Here is a 24,475-nt window from a genome sequence, read left to right as displayed (position 1 = left end):
GTGCCTGAAAAAATAAAATTTTTCTTTTATTCTCTGTTTAAATAATGGTTATTAGTTCACATTAATTAAGAATTAAAATTTTGAAGAGATTGTATTCAACTAAAGTAGTCCTATGGAGATTAATGAAAATTATTTAAAGCTTTATATAATTCTGTTGCAAGTTATGCATCTATATTTTCCCGGAAATTTTTTTGCGAAAGCCTTTCACATTCAGGGTAATTGAGAAATAATTTTATAAAAAACTTGAAACTGAAAACTTGTAAAAGTGCTTTGTTTCTGCATTTTCTTACGCCCACTTTTCTTTCAGACAGTCTTCTAAAAATTTCTAAATAATTAAATAAATTTATTTTTATATCAATGTAAATGTCAAAAAATATATTACATAATAATAATAATAATAAATACCGTTACGAAAACAGCAGTTGTTGCTTCAGTGGCGCGATTAATAACTCGATCAGGTGGTGGTAAATCGGAAGCTACATTTAATAAACTGTAAATTTGATAAGCATCTTGTATTCGTCGTTCTAAAAACTCCCACGTTTGTTGATTATTTTCACTGCTATCTTGAAGTAAAAAAAGCTCTGTTGTTTTATAGATTCCAGCAAGAACAATCCTCCTAGTGTACCAATTAAACTAAACAAATAACACAAAAATAACAAATTTAGAACATTTTTTAACGCTCAAATAAATTATTATAAAATAAACCATAAAAATATTCCGAAAGAAAATTTAAAAATTCCATTAGTTGTATTTAAAAAAATTAAAAATTGTAAATAATTATAGTGATTAAGAAAGCTTAAAAACTATATTAAATGATCGATAAATTCGTTGAAAAATTACACCCTTTTTGCAACTAATGTAAAATGCGTAAAAAATCAAAGTTTCACAACCAAAACATAAGCATAAACGTTTTCAATAGACAGTTGTTTTTCGAAAAATAGTCAGAATTGCTTCCTGGATGAAAAATCGATTTTTAAAAATGGCGAACAATCTAATAATTTTTGAAAATTTGCTCCTTTTATAGCAACGAGTTAAATAAAAAATAATTATAAATTTATAGATTAAAAAATTTTATAGATCGATAAAAGTTTATTCCAATCAAAGTCTATTTAATCAGCTGCAGAATAAATTTATAACTTTTTTTGGAAAATTTTCTGCAAAATAAATGTTTTAGTTGACCTCGTTGAGTTTTAATGATTTTTTTCGCAAACATATATTCATTTAAAATTTACTTAATTAAATTATTAAAATTGAGTTAAACTTACGTCAACGGATCTATCACCCGCATAATAACATATATCATCTATTAAAGTGAGAATATTAGCTAATGCATTAGGAACATTGGGTGGAAGTGTCATTAAAGTAATTGCTTGAGGCCAGGTTGATTTATATGGAATCATCATTTTCAAGCGTTTCTCCAAAGCTTCTTTTACGAAAACTTCTGGTGGTTTTTTGTTTTTAGTAGGATTCTCTTCGATCGCTAATGCTTCGGATTTTAAAATTTTATTCAACTCTGCATTACAATTCGCGTAAAAGTATTGAATTAATTCTATTCCACCTTTCGGAAACATCCCATGAGCTACTCCAGGATATCCTATAGCTTCCGCCCCTAAATCAAACAATTAATCTAGTGTTATTTTTTTCATCATAATTATTAAAAATTAATTAATTTTTATTGATTGAGGTAATTTACCAGCACTAATCGTTTGTCGACTCCACCCAAATTCGTTGACAAATGGCAACGATGCGGATAAAATTTTTATTTTTATATTCTTTTCATACTCTTCTTCACTCTCAAATTTAAATCCGTCTTTTTTTGATCCTTCAACGATCGGTAAATGAGATGCCAACAATAATCTTGAAGTCCATAAATTCCGGGTACCTGAAAATATTTATTTTTTAAATTAATTTGAATTTACAAATAGAATATTTCTTCGTTGATTTAAAGTTTTTTAAAGTTGGATTGAAAATTATTGTAATTTTCTGTGAAGAACTAAACGAAAAGGAATCTACAAGAAAAATAATTATTTAAATATTGACTAATAGATACTAAATTAATTTAGAAAAAGTGCCAAGAACCTATAGAAGAAGCCACTAGAGACTATAATAAAATTAAAATTTTCCAAACAAAAAAAAAATGTATTTTCTATACTATGCTCCTAAATCACGATTGAGGAGCTGAATTGAATAGCGAAATAACATAGATTGTTGATTGATTATACCATGGATGTATTGGCACATCCATTAGAATTTCAAATATTTCTGGAATTATTTTTTATAGAAATTATATAAATGTTTGCGACTAATATGTGGGCTTTAATACTATGTTTATTTAATATTTTATGTGACATACAGTTGAAGCAGTAAAGGTGTTTTGATGTTTTATTTACTCAAGTTATGCTTATAATTTTAGAATGATTTTTTAATAATATACTATTGTAATTATTCCAGAGAGATTTTATTAGCATACAAACACGCATTCAAACATCAGATTCAAATCATAAGAATAGTCATAATAGCTCCCTAGGCACTAAAAAAAGTGCGGATGATATGAGAACTTCCCGATTTTATCCTTGAAAATCTTGTTAAGGTATATAAATAATTAGCAATAATTATAATGAAAGTGACAATTGAAAAAAAAAAAATGTTTTATTAACATTGATATCATTTACATGAATTTGTGGAGATTTTTATACATTCGTTAATTCGAGTTAAAATGCATTCAATCATATCAAGAGTATTCAAAGCACAGCGACAAAATTTGATTGTTTCTTCCACAGGCATCTTCGGTAAATTTTCACCTCCGACCATCACATTAATATCGGTTAGTATCTCCTCCTTTTGATTTCCAAGCATTTTTTTTTCATTTTCGAGGTCACGAATTTTCATTTTCCAATGAGCACATGAAAGTTCAATTCCTTTTCTCAATGGTTTTAGGTAATTCATTTCTATATTTTTTAATACCGTCCATATGTTCGTAATGTTATTTTTATCCCTCAAAATTAAAAATCTTAATAAATTCAAGGTGGTTATTATTTCATCAGAAATTTCTACTAAATCTGATTTACTATCATTTGGAAGTTTACAAATTCGTTGTAAAATTGCTGCTAATTTATCACCAATAAAGTATTCACATGGTAATTTAGTATCCAACGATGTAATTATTAATTCTTTTAAAATACTTATTATTAAAGCACGCAAACCAGAATTCTTGCTTGTTTTATATAAATGAATTATCAATAAATATCGTCCTTTCATGGAAAAAAGTTTAATGTATTGACGAAAAATATTTAAAGCCATTTTTCGTTCAGGCACCGAGTCACAAAAAATCATTATTTGTGACAAACTCGCAAGTAAATCATGATGTATTGTCAATTCTGCAGATTTGTATGAGATAGATTCAGTGTCAATCCTTTTTAAAGTATTATCAATAAGCTTTAATCCTTTTGATACTAAAATATATTCTGGTTGTTTCAACAAACAATTACCAAGATAGAACAATATATTCATTAGATAATGTGGGTGATAAACTTTCGGAATCAAATAGTTAAGTTTCTCTGAAGTCATAAGTATGAAATAAAAATTTGCGTATGCTAAATCGTTTACTTCAATTTGGAACAATTGATTTTCAAGACTTTGAATATTATCCAAATCTAGTTTCCGTTCTTCAATATTTTTTGTTATTTGTTTATTGTTACGCTCTTGGATAAATTTAAAAAATTTCAGTAAGTTACCAGTTAGTCGACTCATCTGAATAATTGACGATTCAAACATACAATATGTTTCACCTTTATTAATATTTAAACTAGAAAAAGATTTCCCAAAGAGACTCAGATACAAGTTAAGCAGTTGCATTGATAGTTTTATCTGATTTGACTTTAAACTGATGACTCTATTAATAACGTGTTCTGAAAAAGTTAAAATTGATTGATATGTTGAAGTGAGTCTTTCGCTTACTGGATCTTTATCATCCTTGTATTCATTTTCATTGGTTTCCTCTAATTTAACATTATCCAGTGATGGCAAATTCTCACAGTATGCTATGATTGTACTGACAACCCATTCAATAACTTTATCAAGATTAGCTTTATTCAGAGATTTTGCTAATGGCTTTAACAAAGCACGAAATCTAATGTCATTTTCAAGATCTTCAACTTGTTCTAAAAATAACAATACTGTTTCATTAGCATTGCAATTGTCGGCGACTATTTCCAGAATTTTTTCACAGGTATTGAACACATCACGATTATTCAAATAATTGTCTTCATTTAAAAGCTCGACGACAGTAGGAACTAATTCCCAAGAAAATTGATCCAAAACTTCACTTTTACTGATTTCAAGTACATGTCCAATTGCTTCCTGGCATTTCTTTTTATTTAGAAATTTCCTTATCTGTCTGACAGAGTTATTAACCACTGAATTTTCATCATTTTCATTCATTTTTTTGTGATTAATATTTATTTAATACCTGTAATCTTGATAGAATTTGAGAAATTATTAATCAAACATTAAATCACATGTACTATTATCAGAGGCGACTAATGTCAATAAATTTTAAAGTTGCACATCATGTTGAAAGAGTAATTTGGAAAATACAAAATTACATGCAAAAAGCCAGTATATAATTATTATAGTTAAAATATCAACGTAGAAATATAATTATACAATTAAACATAAATTATTAGGCTCACCATTAACTAATAAACAATTTTTTAGTACAACGAAAGTAAATGTAGCCATGTCTGTTTATATGTGCACTTAATACTCCTAATCTCATTTCTCATAGATAGAAGGGTTTGAGTTTTACACTACACCGCCACTAAAGAGAGTGGTAGTGGTAATAAAAATTTAAAATAGAGGGCGCCAAAACTCCATCCCAAAGCATGATTTTTATGAAGGGTGGGACAAATAATTTTAATTTAAATGATAAAAGAAAAAAAAATAACAATATTAATTGTGCAAATGAAGTTTAAAAAATAAAAACAAATAGATCGATTGTTTTATTGGATTTAGTTTAAAAAAATGCTAGTAAAAAAGTATTTCATACAAAAAATTATCTACAACAATTTAGTGGTAACTATTTAAGAATAATTATCATTTTGACTGTTTTTCATTTGATGAATATTGTAGTTTATCTTAAAAAAAAAAAAATACACGTACTATATATATATATATATATATATTTATCCTATGAAGTTACAAGTGTTTTGCCTCATCTAGTCTTGATGATTTTTATTTTATGAAGGCTTTTTACATGTTGTCAATAGTTCTCTTGTCCGGTCCCGGGAATATTGAAATACTCGACTCCATCGATGTTAAATAAAAAATATTAGATTATACATAAAATTAATTTTTATCTAATAGTCAAAGTCCTTATTTATCTACTAATGAAGTTTAATTTATTCTTCACCGTGGATATTTTTGAAAAAAATTTCTAAAAATCTTAGTATTTTTTCCGTCTTACGAGAAAATCAGACCTTAATTAACTACTTTCTCGAATTATGGTATTAACTACCGATTAGATGGGGTAATAAAAAACTCAGAATAAGGTTTTCAAAATATTCAGGTTTCATTTTTGTAATAAAATATATAGGTTGCCGTGGAGATTATGGAGAAATTAAAATGATAAAATCACAGAAAATTTTTAAGTGATCTACAATTAAATAGCGTCAGAACATTTGGCAATGTTGCGTAGCGCGCGAGCTACAGACCATTCAATAAATTCAAACTAAACTTTAACGCATTTATGTTTTTCATTCAAACTTATTAGTTAGTTTATTGTTAACAAATTTTCATATTTGATAATTGAAAAATAAAACAATAATTAAAAAATACTAGCATTCTTGCCATGATAGATTAGAATATTATGGTTTTATGACTAAACATTTTTAATTAATTTATTCATTTACACTGACTGCAAAAACGCAAAAACTTAAATGTGGTTAAGATTATAGAGATTATAGTGTACAAATGAAAATGTGAACAACCGAAATATAGTGTTGCCAAATCACGGACAGGTTACTAACAGCTCATTTACAAGAGTCATTAATTTTTGTATTTAACTATTTTTTTTTTATTTTCTAAATTTCAACGATTGATGCCTCACATACTATTTATTTGTCAATTTTAGGAATTTTCATTGGTTTTTTTATTTGGAGCGAAAGGACTCCCTTAATTTTTGTTAAAATTATTCTGTGTGATTTGATTTATTATTCGAGTTGATTGATTGAAGATACTAAGAGATTATTTAGTACCTTAGAACAATCATTCGTTAATTTTCACTAATTTCACACGTGTCCTTCACGACTTTTGCTATTGAATTTCAAGTTTCGTGTAACAAAAAATAGTCTTGGCATCACTAAAATACTTTAATGGATTCCAAGAACTTGACTAGAGTGTACTTTTATTTTATAATAAAAATTTGTTTTTATACATAAAATAGAGTTAAAAGACGTTCTATGACTACTGGATAAGGCTGTCATAATCAATGTATTTTCTGAAATTTTTTTTTTCTAATTACTTTTTGGAAAATTATTAAATTAACTATTATAAAACTTCCGCAAACTGGTTATATGTTATTTTTCGAAAGCTTTATTTTAATTGAAATTAAAATTTATTTAAGAGGTAATGAAATTGAAATTAAATGAACTTTATTTACACAATATTTAGTATTTAAATTAGCGCTCTAATAATCTAATAAAAGGCAGCGTCATCTGCTGGATACGACTAGTTGCATCACACAACGTATAGAGGGTAGAGCTGTTTCTACCAAAGGCTCCAACCCAAGACCACTTCCTTATGGATAAATATGTAATGATAGAAGATTAAATTAAGTTAGCCGACATCTAAAAATTTTTTAAATTTTTTTATTGAAAAAATTATTACAAACAAAAAAAAATTACATTTGTGAAAAACTTGAAAAACTATCAGTGCAATTTTTTAAAAATATTTAAAAATATCTTAAAAAATTTTAAGTCCATTTGTTACCATATTTACGTAATAATTACATGATTAATAAATTTAAAAACAAATTATCTAATTCTACTAATAATTTCTACGAATAAACAGAACAATTTTAAAGCTTACGTTGAAACAAAATTGAAAATTCTAAGATTTCATAACTATATACTATATGTGATTTTTGATAACAAGTGTTCAAATTTTCTTATATACGTCAAAAATTTGTTTTTTTATTGAATAAAACTGAATATTTGTTCAATTATGCGTTATCGAGTATGCAATTCATGCAATTCGTACAAAATTTTAAATCACCGCTCAATTTACTAGTAACGACACTTTAGTTAATTAGCGAATAAGTCGTCTCCTAATGTGATTCTAGTCAAAAAAAAATATGAATCTAACACCTAACACATCACCCTACGACATCAGAAACCTAGTTTTCACAGAAAACATAAAATTCCTCAATTGCATTACACAATTCGCCATAGACATCAGAAAAATAATCAACTTGACTCACATAATAATAGATGACAACGCCAACGCATAATTCAAATATTCGCGGGATACGATCTCCCACACAACCACACTAAACATATACACTAACCACACCACAAACATTGGCTGTATACGGGACTCCCCAAAGGCCAGCTGAGCGCAACTCAGCAAGGGAAAAAAAAAACCTAACAGCGCTGAAACCCTAAATAACCTATAAATAAATTATTATAGTAAACAAACCGTAAATAGTTTGTAAAATTTTTTAATAATTAAAATCAAACTATCATCAATAATTTCGATAATGTTCTTGACAAGTTTAAACTTTGCCAAAAAAGCTAAAAGCAAGTAAGTTGATTAAAAAAAAAAAAATTTATCAACATTAAAATTTAATTGTTAAATAATTATAAAATTCAACTATTTATCACGATAATCGTAGTAGCTATTTTACTATTGTTAAATAATCAGTAATCGATTAGAATATTGATGAAAAAAATCATAATTTAAGAAAAACACTGACATGAAACGTAATATTAAACTCGGCAGACATTTGACCAGTTTTCGATTTTTTTTTACTACTAAATTGTTGAAAAAATATTTTAAAAAAATTGCATTTATAATTTTCTAAAATTTTTATGTACATTTATCTCAAACTTCCTATAAAATGTTCATATTTTTGGTTTTTTATTGTTTCAATTAATAATCATTTCCTATATGACTAAAATTTATGTCTGCTGATTGCAGCATTATCATGCTGTAGGTTTTTAAAATATGTGAATTATTTTTTATTAATTTATATTCATTCAAAAAAACAGTAATAAAAAATGTGAAAATTAATTAAGCAGATATTTGATCACTTAAAGAATTTTTGTAACAAATAAATTACAAAAAAAAAAAATTGACCTGTAACTAGAAATTTTTAAAAATTAAAAGTGCAATTTTTTTTCAATTGTTAGTTAAAAAAAATTAAAAAATCATGAAGTGACAGCTAAATTTTATGTCATAAAAAATTCCAATTTTGCCAAGAGATTTTCTGGGAAAAAAGAATAAATTTTTACCGCTATAAAAAAATGTTTAGTATTTTGTTTTTTACGATAACGTATTTTATAAAACAAATAGTATGAATATAGTATACTTCAATTTTTATATATTTATTTAATTGATATGCCAATGCATTAAGTCCAATGGCAAAGAAAATTACATAACAGATTTATTTAATCACTTAAGTACGGTAAGGTATTGTAAGAACACTGACAGAAGTAATTTTATGTTGAATGGAAAGAATGTAATCCATAAAAGTACACACACTAAATGATAATATGTATAAATTTATATAAATTTATATAAAGAGAAAAAATTAAAAAATATCTAAGTAACAACCAATTACAAACATATTAATTATCAAAAATTAGCTTTTTCATTCATGAAAAATTCATTTGCTTCATTTTTAAAAATTTGAAGTGACGAGGAGTTGATAATTTCTGATGGTAATTCCTGTCACAGACGAATAGCGGGCACAATAAATGAATACTCATAGATGACAGTAGCAAAATTTGGCATTTACAATAACATATTGTTTTTTGCTGCAGCCTGTCCGATCTCCTCATATCAGGGTCTCCATTTTTAAAGAAGAGTCGTAGGAATTTAGGTTCATGTTTCCAAGATTTTATAAATAAGACAAGTCAGAAAATATTTCCTTCTTGATTTAACACTGAGCCAGTTTAGAGTGCATCTATAAGGTGTTTTTTTTTTTTTTTTTTTTTTTTAAATCCAAGGTGTGATTTTTCTATCCAAGTTAAAAATAATCAATTATTGCAGATGAAGTATCTCCAGATTTGTTGAATTCTGTTCTAGAAACCTCGATTTGTGATGGTCGTTATAACATTTTGCAGGTTCATCTTAAATCAATTGAACGAAAAAACATTATTAGTTCAGTAGACTTTAAACTTTCCTCTATGACGAGTAACATTTTTAAAAATTGAGAAACGTTTATTTACATTTTTTTTGCACAATTTTAGTTCCAAAATTTCAAAAAATACGTTCCTTCATTAAAACTTAAAAATTTCTGTACTTTTATTGGTTAGTAGAGTATTAGTAATGTTATTAAACTAATAATTAAAAATTTTTTCTTTATTTAGACATGTTTTAATGGTAATGGAAAGTTTAGTAAGTGGACATAAGATGAATAGAATCCGTGAAAGACTTGCTGACAAATTAGAGTTCATGGCCTTCGACCCTTATGGTAATTATTATTATTTTATTCAATATAATTATAACTAATCAATTATAACTTATGAAAAATTAAATATAATTTAACTTATCTTTAATTAATCATCTGGTAATTTTTAAACATTAATTACTTCTAATAATAATTAAAGTGAAACATATTTATTTTATTTTCAGTTCAAAAAACAGTATTGTACAGAGAAAAAAAGAAGCTTTGTAATATTTACCGACTGAAAGATACAACGAAACCATATCCTGTGGTTAGGAAACACTATTGGGAATCATAGTTGTTACTTTCTAGTCATCATATTTCAATAAATTTATTGCCTTTTTTAGATTAATAAAACATTTTTTAAATACTGCAAATAATTATTTGTAACAAATGAGTAACCGATAATATAGAATAAAATTTCTGAATTAAATTCATAATACTGTTTAATTTTGCCATTAGACTACTTGAATTGGAACTTTTAAAATAAAAATAATGCTCAAAATTCGGATTTCCTCTATTGTATTTGAGAGCATTCAATATCAAAACTTGTTGGTTTTAAAAATATACTATCAGAGATTCGGACACATCAGTGAAATTAAATTAAAGAATTACTTTTCACTGGACAAAATATTTGAAAAAAAATCACCACTAAGATTATCGAATCATTGTGATATAGAAGTGTCTGTTTACACTCAAAAAAGTCCTGATAAATCTACACCGTGTGAATGTAAGAGCCTTTTCATTCACACAGCGTGGATTTAAAGTCCTTATGTTTACGCGGAGTGCATTTATCAGGACTTTTTTGAGTGTGAATAGACATGTCCTTGTGATATTCATCTCGTTCTCTGATCAGCACTTAAAATAAAAAGTTATATATTAGTTCGATATGATTCATAGAAATCAGATTTTCTTCAGAAGTCATCGTTTCAAGACCTAAGGAACTATTCTCGACTATTTTTTATATTTTCGTGTTTATGTGTCATGAGAAAACGAATCAATTTATTAGAGTTATCTTAGCAATGATTCACCCCTGACAGACAAAAATCCTAATCGTATTTTTCTAACAGCAATGAGGGTAAAAAGATCTATTACAATATAATTTTATGTATCCACTAAAGGCAAATAAATTTTTTTGTTTTCAAATTAAAGCTAGAATAATTCTGCGTAAGATAGATATAATTTTGAAACAGTTTAATAATATAAAATAACATTTTACATGAACAATTTCTATAAAATTCTAATGAAGTTGAATTTTAGGGGTAGGTACTTTTTACTCAGTTTGCCTTTCAGGGATTAAAAAAGTTTATTTCAACTTATCTGATTTTGTTTTGGAATTGATAGACCCAAACAGTATCATCATAGTTGTTAAAGAAAAAAATTTTGTAGATTTTAAGTTTCAGTAGATTAAATTATATTTATGTAAGGGACAAAAATAAATATCTTTGTTATAATCCACGGATTAAAAACCAATTTTTGAGAAGATGAATTTTCAATAATTTGCTTTTCGACTTCGTCTTTTAAAACATACAATCAGTTTTAACAGAAGATGTTTCATATTCCTTTTAATATTAAAATTTTTTGACTTTACAGAATACAATGATAAAATTATAAATTGACTAAAACTATTATTTGTTGATGGAAAAATAAATTTCAAATAAACTTACAAACTATCCTGATTATTAGATATATATAGATTATAAAAAAACGCTCAATTGCTGTTAGAAATGTGAAGATCCCCTGCCATAGTATAAGTTATTTAGCCGAAAAAATGAAAAAATTTCAGTCAAATATTTTTAAATAAATTCTTAAATGTAAATTCAAGTTTCAAATGGAAATTTAATTTTTTATTAATTGTAAATCATAGTTAATCAATAATACACAGCTGTAAAAAAATTATGGAAAAAAATAATAATTATTTGAAAGTTGATTAATTTATCATTAGTATACAATATTAGGTGGAATTGATTAATTATTCGGAAAAAATATCAAACTTTGAGTTTATCATTAGCTTGTAATTCATATTTTTTAACGACCTTAGCGATATCAACGTCTTTTGATATTTTTAGATAATCTTGCTTTCGAATATGATGAATAGTCGCCCATGTCGGAAGTAATTTACACATTAGTTTTATATGTTCCTCTAACTCTTTGGATGTTAGTTTAGTTCTATAAGAATTATCGAGCTTATCAATAACAAACTCTAAAAGTAGTACACATTTTTTTCAGCAACAAAAATATTTCTTAGAATTTTCGCTAACTCTGGAAGTCTAGCATATATTGTGGCTTCTTTTTCTTCATTTGGTGTACGAGTCATTGCTTCCAAAGCTTTTGCAGCTTGCTTCGCACGAATCTGTAATAAAAATTAGTTAAAAATCATTTACAAATTTATTTATTATTGTATCCTATTATGAATACACAAAAAATAATTTAATACAACATCCAATTTTTGGGATACAACAAAAGACGTATTAATTAAGAGTAAGACTTATAAATAAGTGAGCAAGTTATTATTCATGAAGATCAAATCTCTACTAGTTATTGTTTTCATGACATACGCGTTATTTCATCATAGCGCTACTAATGATGACTGTGTCAATTTACTTAGTGTGAAAAACTATGCTTCGTTTAAAAACTTATTACAATATAATGTTTTAAAATGTCATTAGGTTGTTGTTCCTAAATTTTTATTTATAATTGGTTCAATATATTTATAAATAAAATTGACAATCGAAAAGTAAAATTAAAAAATATTTAATAATTAAACATATCATTATGTTTTATTATTTTGTAAATCATAACTATAATTCTTTATAAATTGATTTTCAAAAAAAAAAAAAAAATTGCACGTATAAGTTTATATATTTCTCACTTCTCAATGCCAAAAAGAATTTTTATAAATTTTATTCATATATATACATTGGGCTTATAAAATAGATTTAAAATGAATTCTAAGATAAATCGAAATAACTACTATGACAACTAAACATACCCGTTCAAGTAGAGCTTTAGGAATACCCTTTAATGCAGGGTTGGTAAAATTGCTTGAAGTTGTCGGTAGATAATTCGAAACTGTATCTGAAGTTTTGATTTCAGTTTGTTTTGCACTCTCCTGATTGATTTGATTTACATTACTTTTTGCAGGCGACGAATCACTCTTCAAAGTCATTTTAGCATCAGCCAGACGTTGTAAAGCTTTTTCCATTCGAGTATTGCCATTGAATAAAGTCTTGGCTCTCTCTGAAAATAAGTAAATAATATAATACTTATATGAATCCCTGTTTGAAAGACTCACGTATTCGAGACATAGCTTCCTCGTAACTCAAGGTGACATTGAAGCCATTATCAAGTGATAACATTTTTTTAAAATTAATTTTTTTGTCTTTCAGTTAAAAAAAATAAATGTTTCAATAATTATAATGCACAAAATAAACGATATTATAATACAGGTAGATAATAAAGTGAGTCATTGGTTCTCACCAATATTTATACCATTAAACATTAATGAATTTGTTCAATCAATGACTCGTGAGATTGTCAATATTTGAACTTGAGATATATATATATAAAGAAATTGCCAATTAAATAAATATTAAATAATATTCACCAAGGACATCCTTAGCAGATAATGCTTTTTCTGTGATGGGTGGTTGAGGTAATTCTGCTACTTCGATAGTTGGACAATTATCTACGTCAAATTCTGGATGCCAACGAGTTATTTTTTCTTTTGGAATGATAAGTGGACTTTCCAAACTCTTTAAAAATGTTTCATGATGAATTTTAGTTCTCTCTGAAAAATCAATAAAATATTTTTAAATTTGCACCAATTCATGAAAATGTTAGTTTAATTTAGTTAAGAAAGTAAGAAAAAAATTAATTTATCTGATCCTTAAGCCATGCATTACCTAATAATGCAATGTACAACTTTCTTCGTCGTTGTAAAAGAACGTTTGGCCCCATAATTGTATCAGACGTGGTCTTGAAAATATTATTATTGTCAAGATTATCCCTGTCATTTTGTTCTTTAGTTGTATTTTCAACGAAGGGTGTTAATACCAACTCATACTTTTCTTGTTTCGAGGTAGATCCAAAATTTCGGATTTTTTCTTGGCTAAAATTGTAAGCATCCGGATAAATACTTTTTATTTGAGCTAAATGTTCTAAAGTAAAATTATGGCGAAGAAGTTCCTGCACAGCTGGTTTGAGTTTCCGGAACGTAATTGTTTCTTTTCGATTGAACAACATTGCGGCAACCTGGAAAAAGATTTATCAGTTAATTAAATTTATAACTATAGAATGATAAATAAACTTAAATATTTAACACTAATAATAATGCAAGATAAAAGTTATTTTTAATTGATAATTTAAATAAAATTAATTGAATAATATACCGTATCAATGCAACGAAAAACTTCAGCTAAAAATCTGTAGCTGAATGGTAAGGAAAGTGCAGGAGTTTCACTCTGACTAATAGATTGATATCTTTGATAAGCAGGAGTCTTGGTAGGGCTACATTTAACTGGACTCGGTGTTGATTCCTTAGGTGAAAAGAGGAGTCGTCGTTGAGGGCTGGCATTTGATGATAAATCAATTTTCTTCACAGGAGTCTTTAATGGTGATTTAAAATTTTTTGGGGGCTAAAAATTGTAGATAACAATTTAAATAAACAATTGATACAGATTATTTTTAAGCATAAAAATATTACCTGACGGGAACTTCTAATTGAATTTTGTCAAATTTTTTTATTTTCGGTAATGGTTCATCTGAATTTTGAAGGCTATTAAGTTTTTTTCGCACTCGTTAATGATATTAATACGCTTTTTAAATTCAGCCAATCTTGAAGATTTATTTATACGATTCTTTATTTCTTTTAAACTTAAATCTTGTTGTGCTAATCGTTCCATCAAGGGAATCGTTTTCGGGATAATAGATTCACCACAATGTTCTTCAATAATTCCTTTTGAAGTCAAATTTTTTCTCGGGCTCAGCAGTCCTTTCTTTTCAAAAACAACATTCTGTTTTTCATTATTTATCTTTAAAAAAGATTTCATAATATCAGTCTGACCTTCTGAGACAGTATTTTTTTTACTTTTAATACGAGAACGCGTAACACGAGGAGTTCTTGGTGTAGTTGTTTTAGTACCATCAAATTGAATAATTCGTTTTACAACATTTATTTTATCCGTAGCATCGTTTTTTTTAATTATTTTAACAGATTCTTTATCAAGTTCGATATCCTCGTTAATTTTATCAGTTGCTCGCGTTATTTGCATTTTATCACGCTCTAAAATGAGGACCTTCGTTTTATTTTTGAGCTCATCGGTTGCTTGTCGTTTTCGCGAGTTAAAATATGCAGTTACTGACGTCTGCGACATACTTATATACTGGTATATACGATTACAGCGCGACAATAAATAATTATAATTGTTTGTCTTATGTATATGTATATGCACAATTATTTAATAATTATATAAGAGTTACAAATTAAGCATTGTCTTTACAAGGGTACGACAAAATATAATATCGTATTTCACTTTTTAGATCTAACCTAGTTCTTTTGCCTCGACACTACTCAACTAACATTCGATCTCTGAGATAATTTACGCGGGAAAATAATTATCCAAAAGCTACCATTGGATAATTACAACAGAACATACTGAGTTATATATTAAATACACCAATAGGTATAGTGAAATAAATAGCTGACTAATATATATTAAAAACTTATATTGATGTAAGGTTATTCTCAATCACACATAACTATTACTGTATATACTTCTAGAATACAAACTATAGTAATTATGTAGGTATATTTTTTTGAACAAAAATTTAAAACACTTCAACAATTATATTAATTAAAAAGTATTTGAATTAACGACAATGGTTGGTAATGCCCGTGGTTGATTATTGTAACTGTTGTTTGTTTCTCACGTACACAAAACACACACAAACACATAATGCTGAGGCTACTACTGATATATATTTTATTTTAGTCTTGCGCTTACATTAAGATAGCCTTAATTAAATACAGTAGTGTATGAGTGAGTAGTATGACACGTATCGTGTTGTCGAAATGTACAAAAGCCCGGTAGTGACATATTATTACGTATGATGGTAGCATTGACTTTTTTATCTCTGTTGACAAACATAGCATGCTTATCTCACTAATCTAAAGGTGGCGCTAAATGTTTCTTCTCATAACAAATAATAATAATATGTGATGCGTATATTTTTATGCGAATTTACCTGCACTGTAATTTATATTTATATACTATAAAATAATGCATTACTATTTGATTAAGTAAATGAATAAATAATTTGGGTTCATCAAACGTTAGGTATCTATTTATTATTGCGGTGCTGCTATTGACACGCTCCACGGATAATATTTGTGCCTGCAAATTGAGAAAATGGTCGAATTGGAGCGAATTTTTAATGAACAATTTTTAATAAAAATCTCTTAATGATTAATATTTTTTTTTTTTAGGACCTAACTTGTACGTTTCCAGAAAATCGAAAACTATCTCCTGAGCTGCCTGAAAAGGTTGAAGAATATTTAAATAAGCTTGGATGTAGCAACAAAAATTACGATATGAATTATCGATTAAGTATAACATCTTTGTTACATCCAAAGATATTTCTAATATTAAACAATCTTTACGACCTACTAACAACAACGATATTCGTACATTTATAAACCTTTGAATATAAATTATGGTAAGTATTTTTATCATGAAAAGCTAAAATGTTTGAAATATCCACAATCATTTTATTTTATAATTATAAAGTTTATTAAATCAAGAAATCAATTTTTGAACCATAATATTATTTTTATTGGATTACATTGTTGACTATCAATTGGAGCTTATATAATTCTTCGTTCAAAGAAAATATTATGATTTTTAGGCTTTTTTAGTAGATTTCATAGAAATCTAACTATTGCATTGGTTCTCATGACGGAACTTTTGAAAAATTTTGCTATATTCCGCCTTAACTCGACGAACTGAGTCAGAAAATACATATGGTTCAAAAGTTTATATATATATATATATATAGATACGATATAACGCAGCTTGTCACGACGATAGCGTCACCAATTTACAACGGATCTTTACCAAACTCAACATACTTATTCTACAGATAGATACCGAAGTTAAGTTCGAAGATGAGCTTAATCGGTCAAGTAATTTAGAAATGCCAAGATTTCAAAATTTTCAAAATCATAAAAATTCATATTTCTTCACTTTCTAACTCGAATAACTTCTGAATGGAATAACTTATTGAATCTCTGTAAACTGCATTTGAAAGTGTTTTAAATAAGCTTTAATTTGAGTACCAAATCATATGTGTAGTCTTAAAATTAAGTCCTATTCCGCTATGCCAAATATGAAATTTGCTGTTGCACTCGTTTTAGTAGATTTAATAGAAAATTAACGATTTCCAAATATCGAAAAGTTATTGTTTTTACCTAGTTTTGTAAAAATCTAGTTTCGATGAGATTGATTCACCTAAAAGTTATTGCGGTTTGAAAATTTTCAAAATAGTGTTCTGTGAAATTCTTCTCAGACTTTTAAGCTCGAAAATCTCAAAAGCATAGAAAGGCAATCTTTTTGCGCTCCTAGGAATATTATTTTATCAATTAATCTGCTTGTACACAGATTTCCACATCACCCATGAGGTACTGTGTAAGTGAATGCGTTCCCCTTTTTTTTACATGGCGGGTCCCCTGTAGGCCTAAACCATGGTAAATTATCAATATAAATTTGTAATTCTATTTCAATGCTATAGTTTACAATCCCTGGTTAAGAATACTGATTGATAACTCAGGTTGGTAAGTCAGATTGATAACTCAGATTGGTCACTCCATGCAAAGTGTATATCTACATATACAAGCAAATGAATTTAAATTATTGAAAATAATTCGAATTTCACTATTTTCAAGTCTTTTCACTAGTTTTTAAATCAATACTTTTAAACAGGGATATTTTAAATGGTACTAAGTTATCATTATTACTTCTAGATTTTCATTAAGCTAAATTCATAATATTTTAATTTTATTTTTCATGTAAAACTGATAGTTTTCACCTTTTTATGTTGATAATTTTAATCAACAATTTCTATCTTTTTCATTCATTATCTAGTTTTTAGTAGATTTCATAGTTTTTTTTCGTTTCGTTTTTTCTTATTTTTCTTTAATTCTTTTTTAATATTTCTTTATTTCTACCATTTTAACTTTTATTTTTTCGTATGATATAATCTCAATTTAAGATATATTTATTTGGTTATCAATATATTTCTTACCTGTTCGTGAAGATTTAATGAATTTTTTTATTAATTTTTTACAGACTTATATAATTATTAAAATAAAATGTAATTGATAAGAAAAAAAAAAATTATACTTATAATTCAAACAGATTTTCAATTTTAGTTTGATTGTATTGAGCAAAATTTTTCTGATTTACTTTACTGATATCATATTCAATGACATTTATAATTTTTAATTCTTCTTGATTGTCTTTTATGAACCGATCCACATCAGTAATATGATTTTTAAGTCGAGCTACATAAAAATGAACATTATCCATATTAATTATTATCAATACTTTTCCCGTTGATATAGTTACAGGCTTTGTTTCTAGAAGTAGCTGTAATTGGCTAGAGATACCAGAAACAATAAATATAAACAATTTAGTCTCTAAAGCTTGACTAAGAGCAATAATTGAACCTTCGTTACCCCAAATACCGTCAGCAGCGATCATTCTTAAAAGATCATCTACGCTTGGATTTTATAAAATATCATTGTCTTCATTACCATCCCGAACTTCGATCTCTTTTGTTGAGCATAATACTTTGTAAAAGTGAGAATTCATCATTATATGATAAATGATCAAAATTTTAATTTCAACGAATCTGTTTTCGTCACTTAAAATAAGTTCCGCGATTGATCGAAAAAAACAATTTCCATCAGGTTCAACGTTGTCAATACTAAAATTATTTAAAAGAATTTTTGGAAATTTTTTCAAGAGTACATGTTTTTTTTGAGTATAGTTTGTTTGAACATAATAATTAAAATCATTTTTAAAAACATTCCTTATATTATTATGAATTTCTAAAATAATTTTATGATAATCTTTAACAATATTTATTATTTCATAGAATGACTCACTGGAATGAATTTCACTTAAAATTATTCGTGCTTTTAGAGTAGTTGAGTTAGTAATGTTGCTAGAAATTTGTTGATTATTTGTATCATGTTGTCTATCGTTAGTTACATCAACGGTTGAATGGATAATGTTTGAATCTACTTTTATTTCAATTAAACGAATATTTTGCCATTTTTCTCCATCAAACGTCGACGAGTCAAGTTTTCTATGAGCCGCTATAAAGTGCCATTGAGTTTCATTAATGATGGTAAATGGTATTAATGAATACGTGTTATTTGGTTTATATTTAAGAATACAATTTTTTTTGTGCGTATTTTTATCGACACCAATAACAATTATAATCACGTTTAGTGCATCGCTCATCGCATATATCGAACCTTCATTCCCCCATTCATATTCACGCGCTATCATTCGTAAAAAATCATCTAATTTTGGACGGCTCATTTTTGAATCGTGCTTATCTTTAACTGAGAAAACTCCACGGGAAATTAGTTGTTCATAATTATTTTTATGACAAAAAATAAAGTATATAATAAATAGTTTAATTTCAATGTACTTGTCTTAATCATAAAATACTAATTCAGCAAATGTTCGGAACAAGCAATTATTATCAGTTGCTACATCAACTAATGAAAATGTGTTATTGAGAATTTGATTTATATAAGCATTGTTATTTGATAAATCATTCGTTTTTAAAACATACTTAGAATAAGTCCGATCCTTCAAATGATTGTCCACTTGAATCGTTAAATTTTTCTGAACAATTTTAAAAATTTCCGAAGACAATTGACAAATAAAATCTTTTTCGCGATTCAAGATTAATTCAATTTGTTTCAAAAATTTACTGTCTGCAATTTGTAGCAAAATTAATCGAATTCTTGATACTATTTCTTCTCGAGTAGTGTTCTTTTGTAATTGTAATTTATCAAGACGATTTTTCTCAACACTTTTACTAAAAACTTTTCTTTCTATGAAATTTTTTTGTTTTCTTTTATTGTTTATGTAACTTTGAATTATTCTTTGTTGTGAATTATTCACTCTGATATCTTCTCTATGAAAATGTAGAAAGATATTAAAATCGATTTTCATTGTATTAGTTAACGGTATATTTTTATACATCTCATTTTTTTCTATTAATGCTGAATAATGTTTTGAATCTGAATTTAAATGTATAAAAAATTCTTTTTGGTTTTCTATTGGTGAAATTCTGGTATTCAAAGATTGACTTCTTTCAATTACATTAATTGGTCGTTGTAATATTGCTGATATTAATATAATATTTCCTATTTCTGCATGTTGTTGACCGTGTAAAATATTATCAAAAGATATTGTTTGAAGTAGTCCACCTGGAACGTTTTTCATGAATTTTTCATTTATAATAAAATGGATCACTTGAAGGACGCGTAAGCATGGCATCAATTTATCGGTTCCACATAATAGTGTCGATATCGCATAGTAGAAGGAATTGTGATCTTCTTCTATATCTAACGAGATAAACGCTTTTTTAAACGATGTTAGAAATTCTATATCAGAATTGATTTTTTTTTCGCGTTTAAATCGAAAAAATTTTTCTTGAAGAAATTCAAGTAATTTACTCATTATTTTAAAATCGTTCTCTTCTATAGTATTTTCATTAATTAATCTTCTTCTTAGCCACTTTCCTTCGTTGATTGCTTCGAATAATGTAAGTATCGGTTCATTCTCTTTTTTATCATTGTTTTCAACGGAATCTAATTCTAGGTTATTAAGGATGCAAGTTAGTTGCTTATGATGTCCAAAAATAGTTTCGGTAATTCCATAGCTCAATCGAAAGTTAGCAAAAATTATATCGATAGCTGTTGTAGAATTTGTTGTAATTTCGTTATGTTTTAATATTAAATATAATTTTTTAGATTGTAGCAACTTAAAGAATGAATGTGTTGGTTCAGTATTTAAATTTATATTAAAGTCTCCTAAAAAAATTATTTTGTCACTTTTTTCTTCTGCAATAATCATCATTTCTTCAATTTTCGTTTTTATTGATGAATACTTTGTTGATGGAGGCTTATAACCAGTACATATTACGATATCATCATATAAGCCTGTTGTTAGTGAACAAGCTTCCGATTTTTTTTTCATTATTATAATTGTAAAGAATTTTAAATTTTTTGTCTTTTCTACAATATATTACTAATCCATAAGCATGGCGCTTACAATTTTCAGCTACATTTACACGATGTACAATTGTATAATCTTCTATTAAAATTTCATCCTTTTTTTTTATCCATGTTTCTGCTGCTATATTTTGACCTTTTTTATGTTGATGATTTGAATTAAAAATTTTTATTCTTTATTCATTATCTATCTTTTTTTAGTTGCGTTTTTTTTTATTTTTCTTTTATTCATTTTTAATATTGCTTTATTTCTGCCATTTTAACTTTTTTTTTTTTCGTATAATATAATCTTAATTTTTCATTTTGTATTTGTTTATTCGATTTATATTTCTATCAATCTCTTAATAATTTTTTTTTCTTAGATTTATTTTCATAATTTTATAATTTATTAAAATTTCATATTATATAATTAAATATAAATACCTTATATTTAATTACCTTATAATTTATCTTTGCTATTCATCTTCGTTTTCAGCATCTATTTCAATTTTTAAAGCAGGTAACGAAGCAAAATGATCGTTATTTAACGTACGGTATAATATTTACCTCCGATGTATTGTTAACTTCAAATCTAAATTCATGGATAATAGGATCATTTGAAAATGGATCCAAAACACCAATTCTTGCTATCGATTTTTTTATAGTTACTAACTGATGCAAATGAATATTATTTATTATATTTTTAAATAAAGTATCCATATAAATTGCATATCTCATAATTTTTCCTTCAGATATTAAAAAAATAAAGCGATATATTAAACGGCTCGACCGATCGAAACGCGGTCGGTGGCATTCGATTAGGTTTCACCAAACTTAGATTTCCTAAAAATTTGAATCGATTCGGATTGGTATATTCCAAGAAGTCTCAAAAAAACTGCAAAAAAAATTTTTTGTAAAAGTGGTTGTTGTGGAATAACTTTCAAACGGCTTCATCGATTGATTCCAAAAACTAATCAACTTTCAACCTTCAAAAACGACGTCGACAACCGCCAACCGCGTCAAAATCGGTTCATTCTTTCGGGATATATCGTGAACGAAAGAAATAGAAAAAATCGAAAAAATTGAATTTTTTAACAAAAAACTCTAAAATTTTAATTCTGATCAATTTATGTTAACATATTGTTTATAGTTCTTAAGAAACGGCATCGATTGCTGCATACCGCCTAAAAATCGGTTTATAAAATTAAAAGTTACAGCAGTTTGAAAATGAAAAAAATCGTTTTTCATTTAACTTTTATTAGACTTTTGGGCTCGAAGAGCTCAAAAGTATCAAACAGCTTATTTTTTAGCTTGGAGAGCTCAAAATATGACAATAAATTTTTGAACTCGAAGAGCTCAAAAAAATCGCAAAAGCGGCAAAATTGCAAGCGCGTATTAACTGAACTTAGCGGGAAGTTGCAGGAATGGCTTTTAGGGTCAACCGTTTTCCAAATTTTTAACTTCCCGCTAAGAAAATCGAAGATTTCCAAAAATCGGGAAGTTATTGTTTTCACTCCGTTTGGCCAAAATCGAGTTTTCAGCAGATTTCGACGGTTTAAGGTCTCAGGAAGCTTCCCTGTCTACTCCCGCGATGCTGTCTGTATGACTGCGTGTGTGTGTGTGTGTGTGTGTGTGTGTGTGTGTGTGTGTGTGTGCGTGTGCGTGTGTGTGTGTGTGTGTGTAAACCTCTCGTAACTTTTGAACGGCTTGACCGATTCTATCGCGGTTGACGCCAATCAAAAGAGCTTGACTGAACTTAGATTTTGAATATAGTTTGGACCGATTCGGACCGGTAGATTTTCAGAAATCTCAAAAAAACTACGAAAAAAAATTTTTTCAAATGTGGTTTTTTTTAATAACTTTTAAACGGCTTGACCGATCAATTCCGAAAATAAATCAGCTCTTAACATCGAAAAACCACGTCGATCGCCACCAAGCCGGTCAAAATCAGTTGATTTATTCGTGAGTTATCGTTGACGAAAAAAATCGACAGAAAGTGTTTTTTTCGGATTACCCCGAAATTTCTGGTTTAATCAATTTGTGTATGAAAGTATATCATAGAATTTGAAAAACTGCGTCGAATGCCGCTAACTGCGTAAAAATCGGTTCATTCATTCAAAAGTTATTGCGGTTTGACAATTAAAAAAATAGTGATTTATTAAACTCCTATCAAACTTTTGAGTTCGGATAGCTCAAAACTACACGAATATTAGATTTTTGAGCTCGAAGAGCTCAAAAACATAGTAAGTGCAATTTCGAGCGCTCAATTACGAAAGTAGCGCAAAGTTGCAGGGATGGCCTTCAGGGTCAACCGTTTTCCTAATTTTTTTTAATCAAGGTTAGCATTTGGCCAATAGAAGAATCGATAGCGGTGTAATTAACGATTCTAGGTTTCTAGAAGGCTGTTAAACTGATTAAAACAGTAACTACTGTTGTCGAAGGCATTATTTTTGATGAGTGATCAGCATTCTATCGTTAATGAATTTAATTGAAGTGAAGTAAAAGCCATCATCATGGTGCGTTACATTACGGAGCACACGAAAGCACACAAAGAAACTTCCGAGATAATAGCAATGCGTCAAAATTTTTCAGAATCATTGTAATCATCCATATTAAAAATAATCACGGCTATCCGTTACTGCAAGCTCTAAAAACGAATATCTGAGATTTGAAAAGACTTCCGATTTTCAACTTCTTGGAGAACGTCGTAGATCATAAATGTGTATGAGTTCGTCGAGGTTATAACAAGACTGGCAGTATAATATTCATTGTCTGTTTCATCCCTACAATAAAAATAAAAATAAAAATGGTTAATTAAGTTTGGATTTCCCATTGAATGGCCAAGGTTAGGTTGCCCAATTCTGGCTCAAGTCTGGGTAGCCATTCAACGGCCAAGGCTACCCGATTTAAAATTTCTAATAGGATCCCATCAAAAGCGACAAAAGCCACTTAGAAACCTATAAATTTTATTGGTTTCTAAGTGGCTTGTGTCGCTTTTGATAGGATCTTATTGGAGTTTTTCAACAGGGTGGGCCTCCCAGTCTCGGCTAACATTCGGATAATTATCGAATCAGCCAATCTCAATAATAATTGAATTGGCCAAAGCTGAGTTGCTCAGTCCTGGCCTACGTCTGGGTCACTATTGAATGGCCTTGGCTAGGGGACCCAGTTCTAGTCCAAGCTCGCCCTGGTGAAAATTTTTCGGACTTTTCTCTGAAAAACTCTAAAGAATACATATCTTGAGTTCTAAAGACTTTTTCAGAGTTTTTCAGAGAAAAGTCAGAAAAATTCGCACCAGGGCGAGTAATCATTGGGTTGGCAAAAGCTAGATTGCTCAGTCCTGGTCGAAGTCTAAGTTACCATGTCATGATTTCACGTGAATATAGAGACTTCAAAACTCAAGTTAAGGTAACTCTAGGATTGGCCAAGACTGGGTTATTCAGTCTTGGCCCCTGTTCGGGTTACCATCCAACGACTGCGATTAAGTTACACAAACTTGACCCAAGTTAGGG

The 24,475-nt window shown here is 27.7% G+C and overlaps 3 protein-coding genes across 3 annotated transcripts; 1 reads left to right on the top strand and 2 right to left on the bottom strand.

Moving 5' to 3' along the window:
- Positions 1 to 10: 10 nt before the first annotated feature.
- Positions 11 to 4,807, bottom strand: LOC141525852 (glomulin-like). Its single transcript, XM_074240523.1, has 5 exons — positions 2,757 to 4,807; positions 1,694 to 1,882; positions 1,266 to 1,609; positions 406 to 633; positions 11 to 325 (listed from the first exon to the last, which is right to left on the bottom strand). The coding sequence occupies exons 1-5, from the start codon at positions 4,438 to 4,440 to the stop codon at positions 287 to 289; spliced, it is 2,484 nt and encodes an 827-aa protein (XP_074096624.1). The 5' UTR covers positions 4,441 to 4,807; the 3' UTR covers positions 11 to 286.
- Positions 4,808 to 7,600: 2,793 nt separating this feature from the next.
- Mrpl33 (mitochondrial ribosomal protein L33) lies at positions 7,601 to 10,107 on the top strand. The gene is made up of 3 exons (XM_074240405.1): positions 7,601 to 7,800; positions 9,591 to 9,694; positions 9,856 to 10,107. Exons 1-3 carry the CDS (start codon positions 7,757 to 7,759, stop codon positions 9,963 to 9,965), a joined length of 258 nt encoding a protein of 85 aa, XP_074096506.1. The 5' UTR covers positions 7,601 to 7,756; the 3' UTR covers positions 9,966 to 10,107.
- A 1,385-nt stretch (positions 10,108 to 11,492) lies between these two features.
- On the bottom strand, positions 11,493 to 15,600 carry Dup (chromatin licensing and DNA replication factor double parked). Its single transcript, XM_074240407.1, is given in 8 exon segments — positions 11,493 to 11,885; positions 11,888 to 12,020; positions 12,660 to 12,907; positions 13,275 to 13,457; positions 13,573 to 13,921; positions 14,059 to 14,304; positions 14,345 to 14,457; positions 14,460 to 15,600. Coding segments are annotated over 8 exon segments (2,085 nt in total). The 5' UTR covers positions 15,043 to 15,600; the 3' UTR covers positions 11,493 to 11,655.
- Between the last annotated feature and the right edge of the window lie 8,875 nt (positions 15,601 to 24,475).

The sequence above is a fragment of the Cotesia typhae genome, unplaced genomic scaffold (assembly GCF_013202065.1).
Source record: "Cotesia typhae breed Kobodo isofemale line unplaced genomic scaffold, CoteBio_Ctyphae contig_27, whole genome shotgun sequence".
Classification (NCBI taxonomy): domain Eukaryota; kingdom Metazoa; phylum Arthropoda; class Insecta; order Hymenoptera; family Braconidae; genus Cotesia; species Cotesia typhae.
The sequence above is the reverse complement of the archived record's forward strand: the minus strand, read 5'-3'. Positions and strand labels throughout refer to the sequence as shown.

What these genes read in the sequence shown, in the direction of transcription:
- Mrpl33 (XM_074240405.1), top strand. Translation starts at nt 7,757, where the DNA reads ATGTTCTTGACAAGTTTAAACTTTGCCAAAAAAGCTAAAAGCAA. An exon ending in GCCAAAAAAGCTAAAAGCAA is followed by an intron (nt 7,801 to 9,590) that starts GTAAGTTGATTA and finishes TTCTTTATTTAG; the next exon opens with ACATGTTTTAATGGTAATGG. An exon ending in CATGGCCTTCGACCCTTATG is followed by an intron (nt 9,695 to 9,855) that starts GTAATTATTATT and finishes TTTTATTTTCAG; the next exon opens with TTCAAAAAACAGTATTGTAC.
- LOC141525852 (XM_074240523.1), bottom strand. Translation starts at nt 4,440, where the DNA reads ATGAATGAAAATGATGAAAATTCAGTGGTTAATAACTCTGTCAGACAG. An exon ending in GGAAGAAACAATCAAATTTT is followed by an intron (nt 1,883 to 2,756) that starts GTCGCTGTGCTT and finishes AAATATTTTCAG; the next exon opens with GTACCCGGAATTTATGGACT. An exon ending in TCGACAAACGATTAGTGCTG is followed by an intron (nt 1,610 to 1,693) that starts GTAAATTACCTC and finishes TGTTTGATTTAG; the next exon opens with GGGCGGAAGCTATAGGATAT.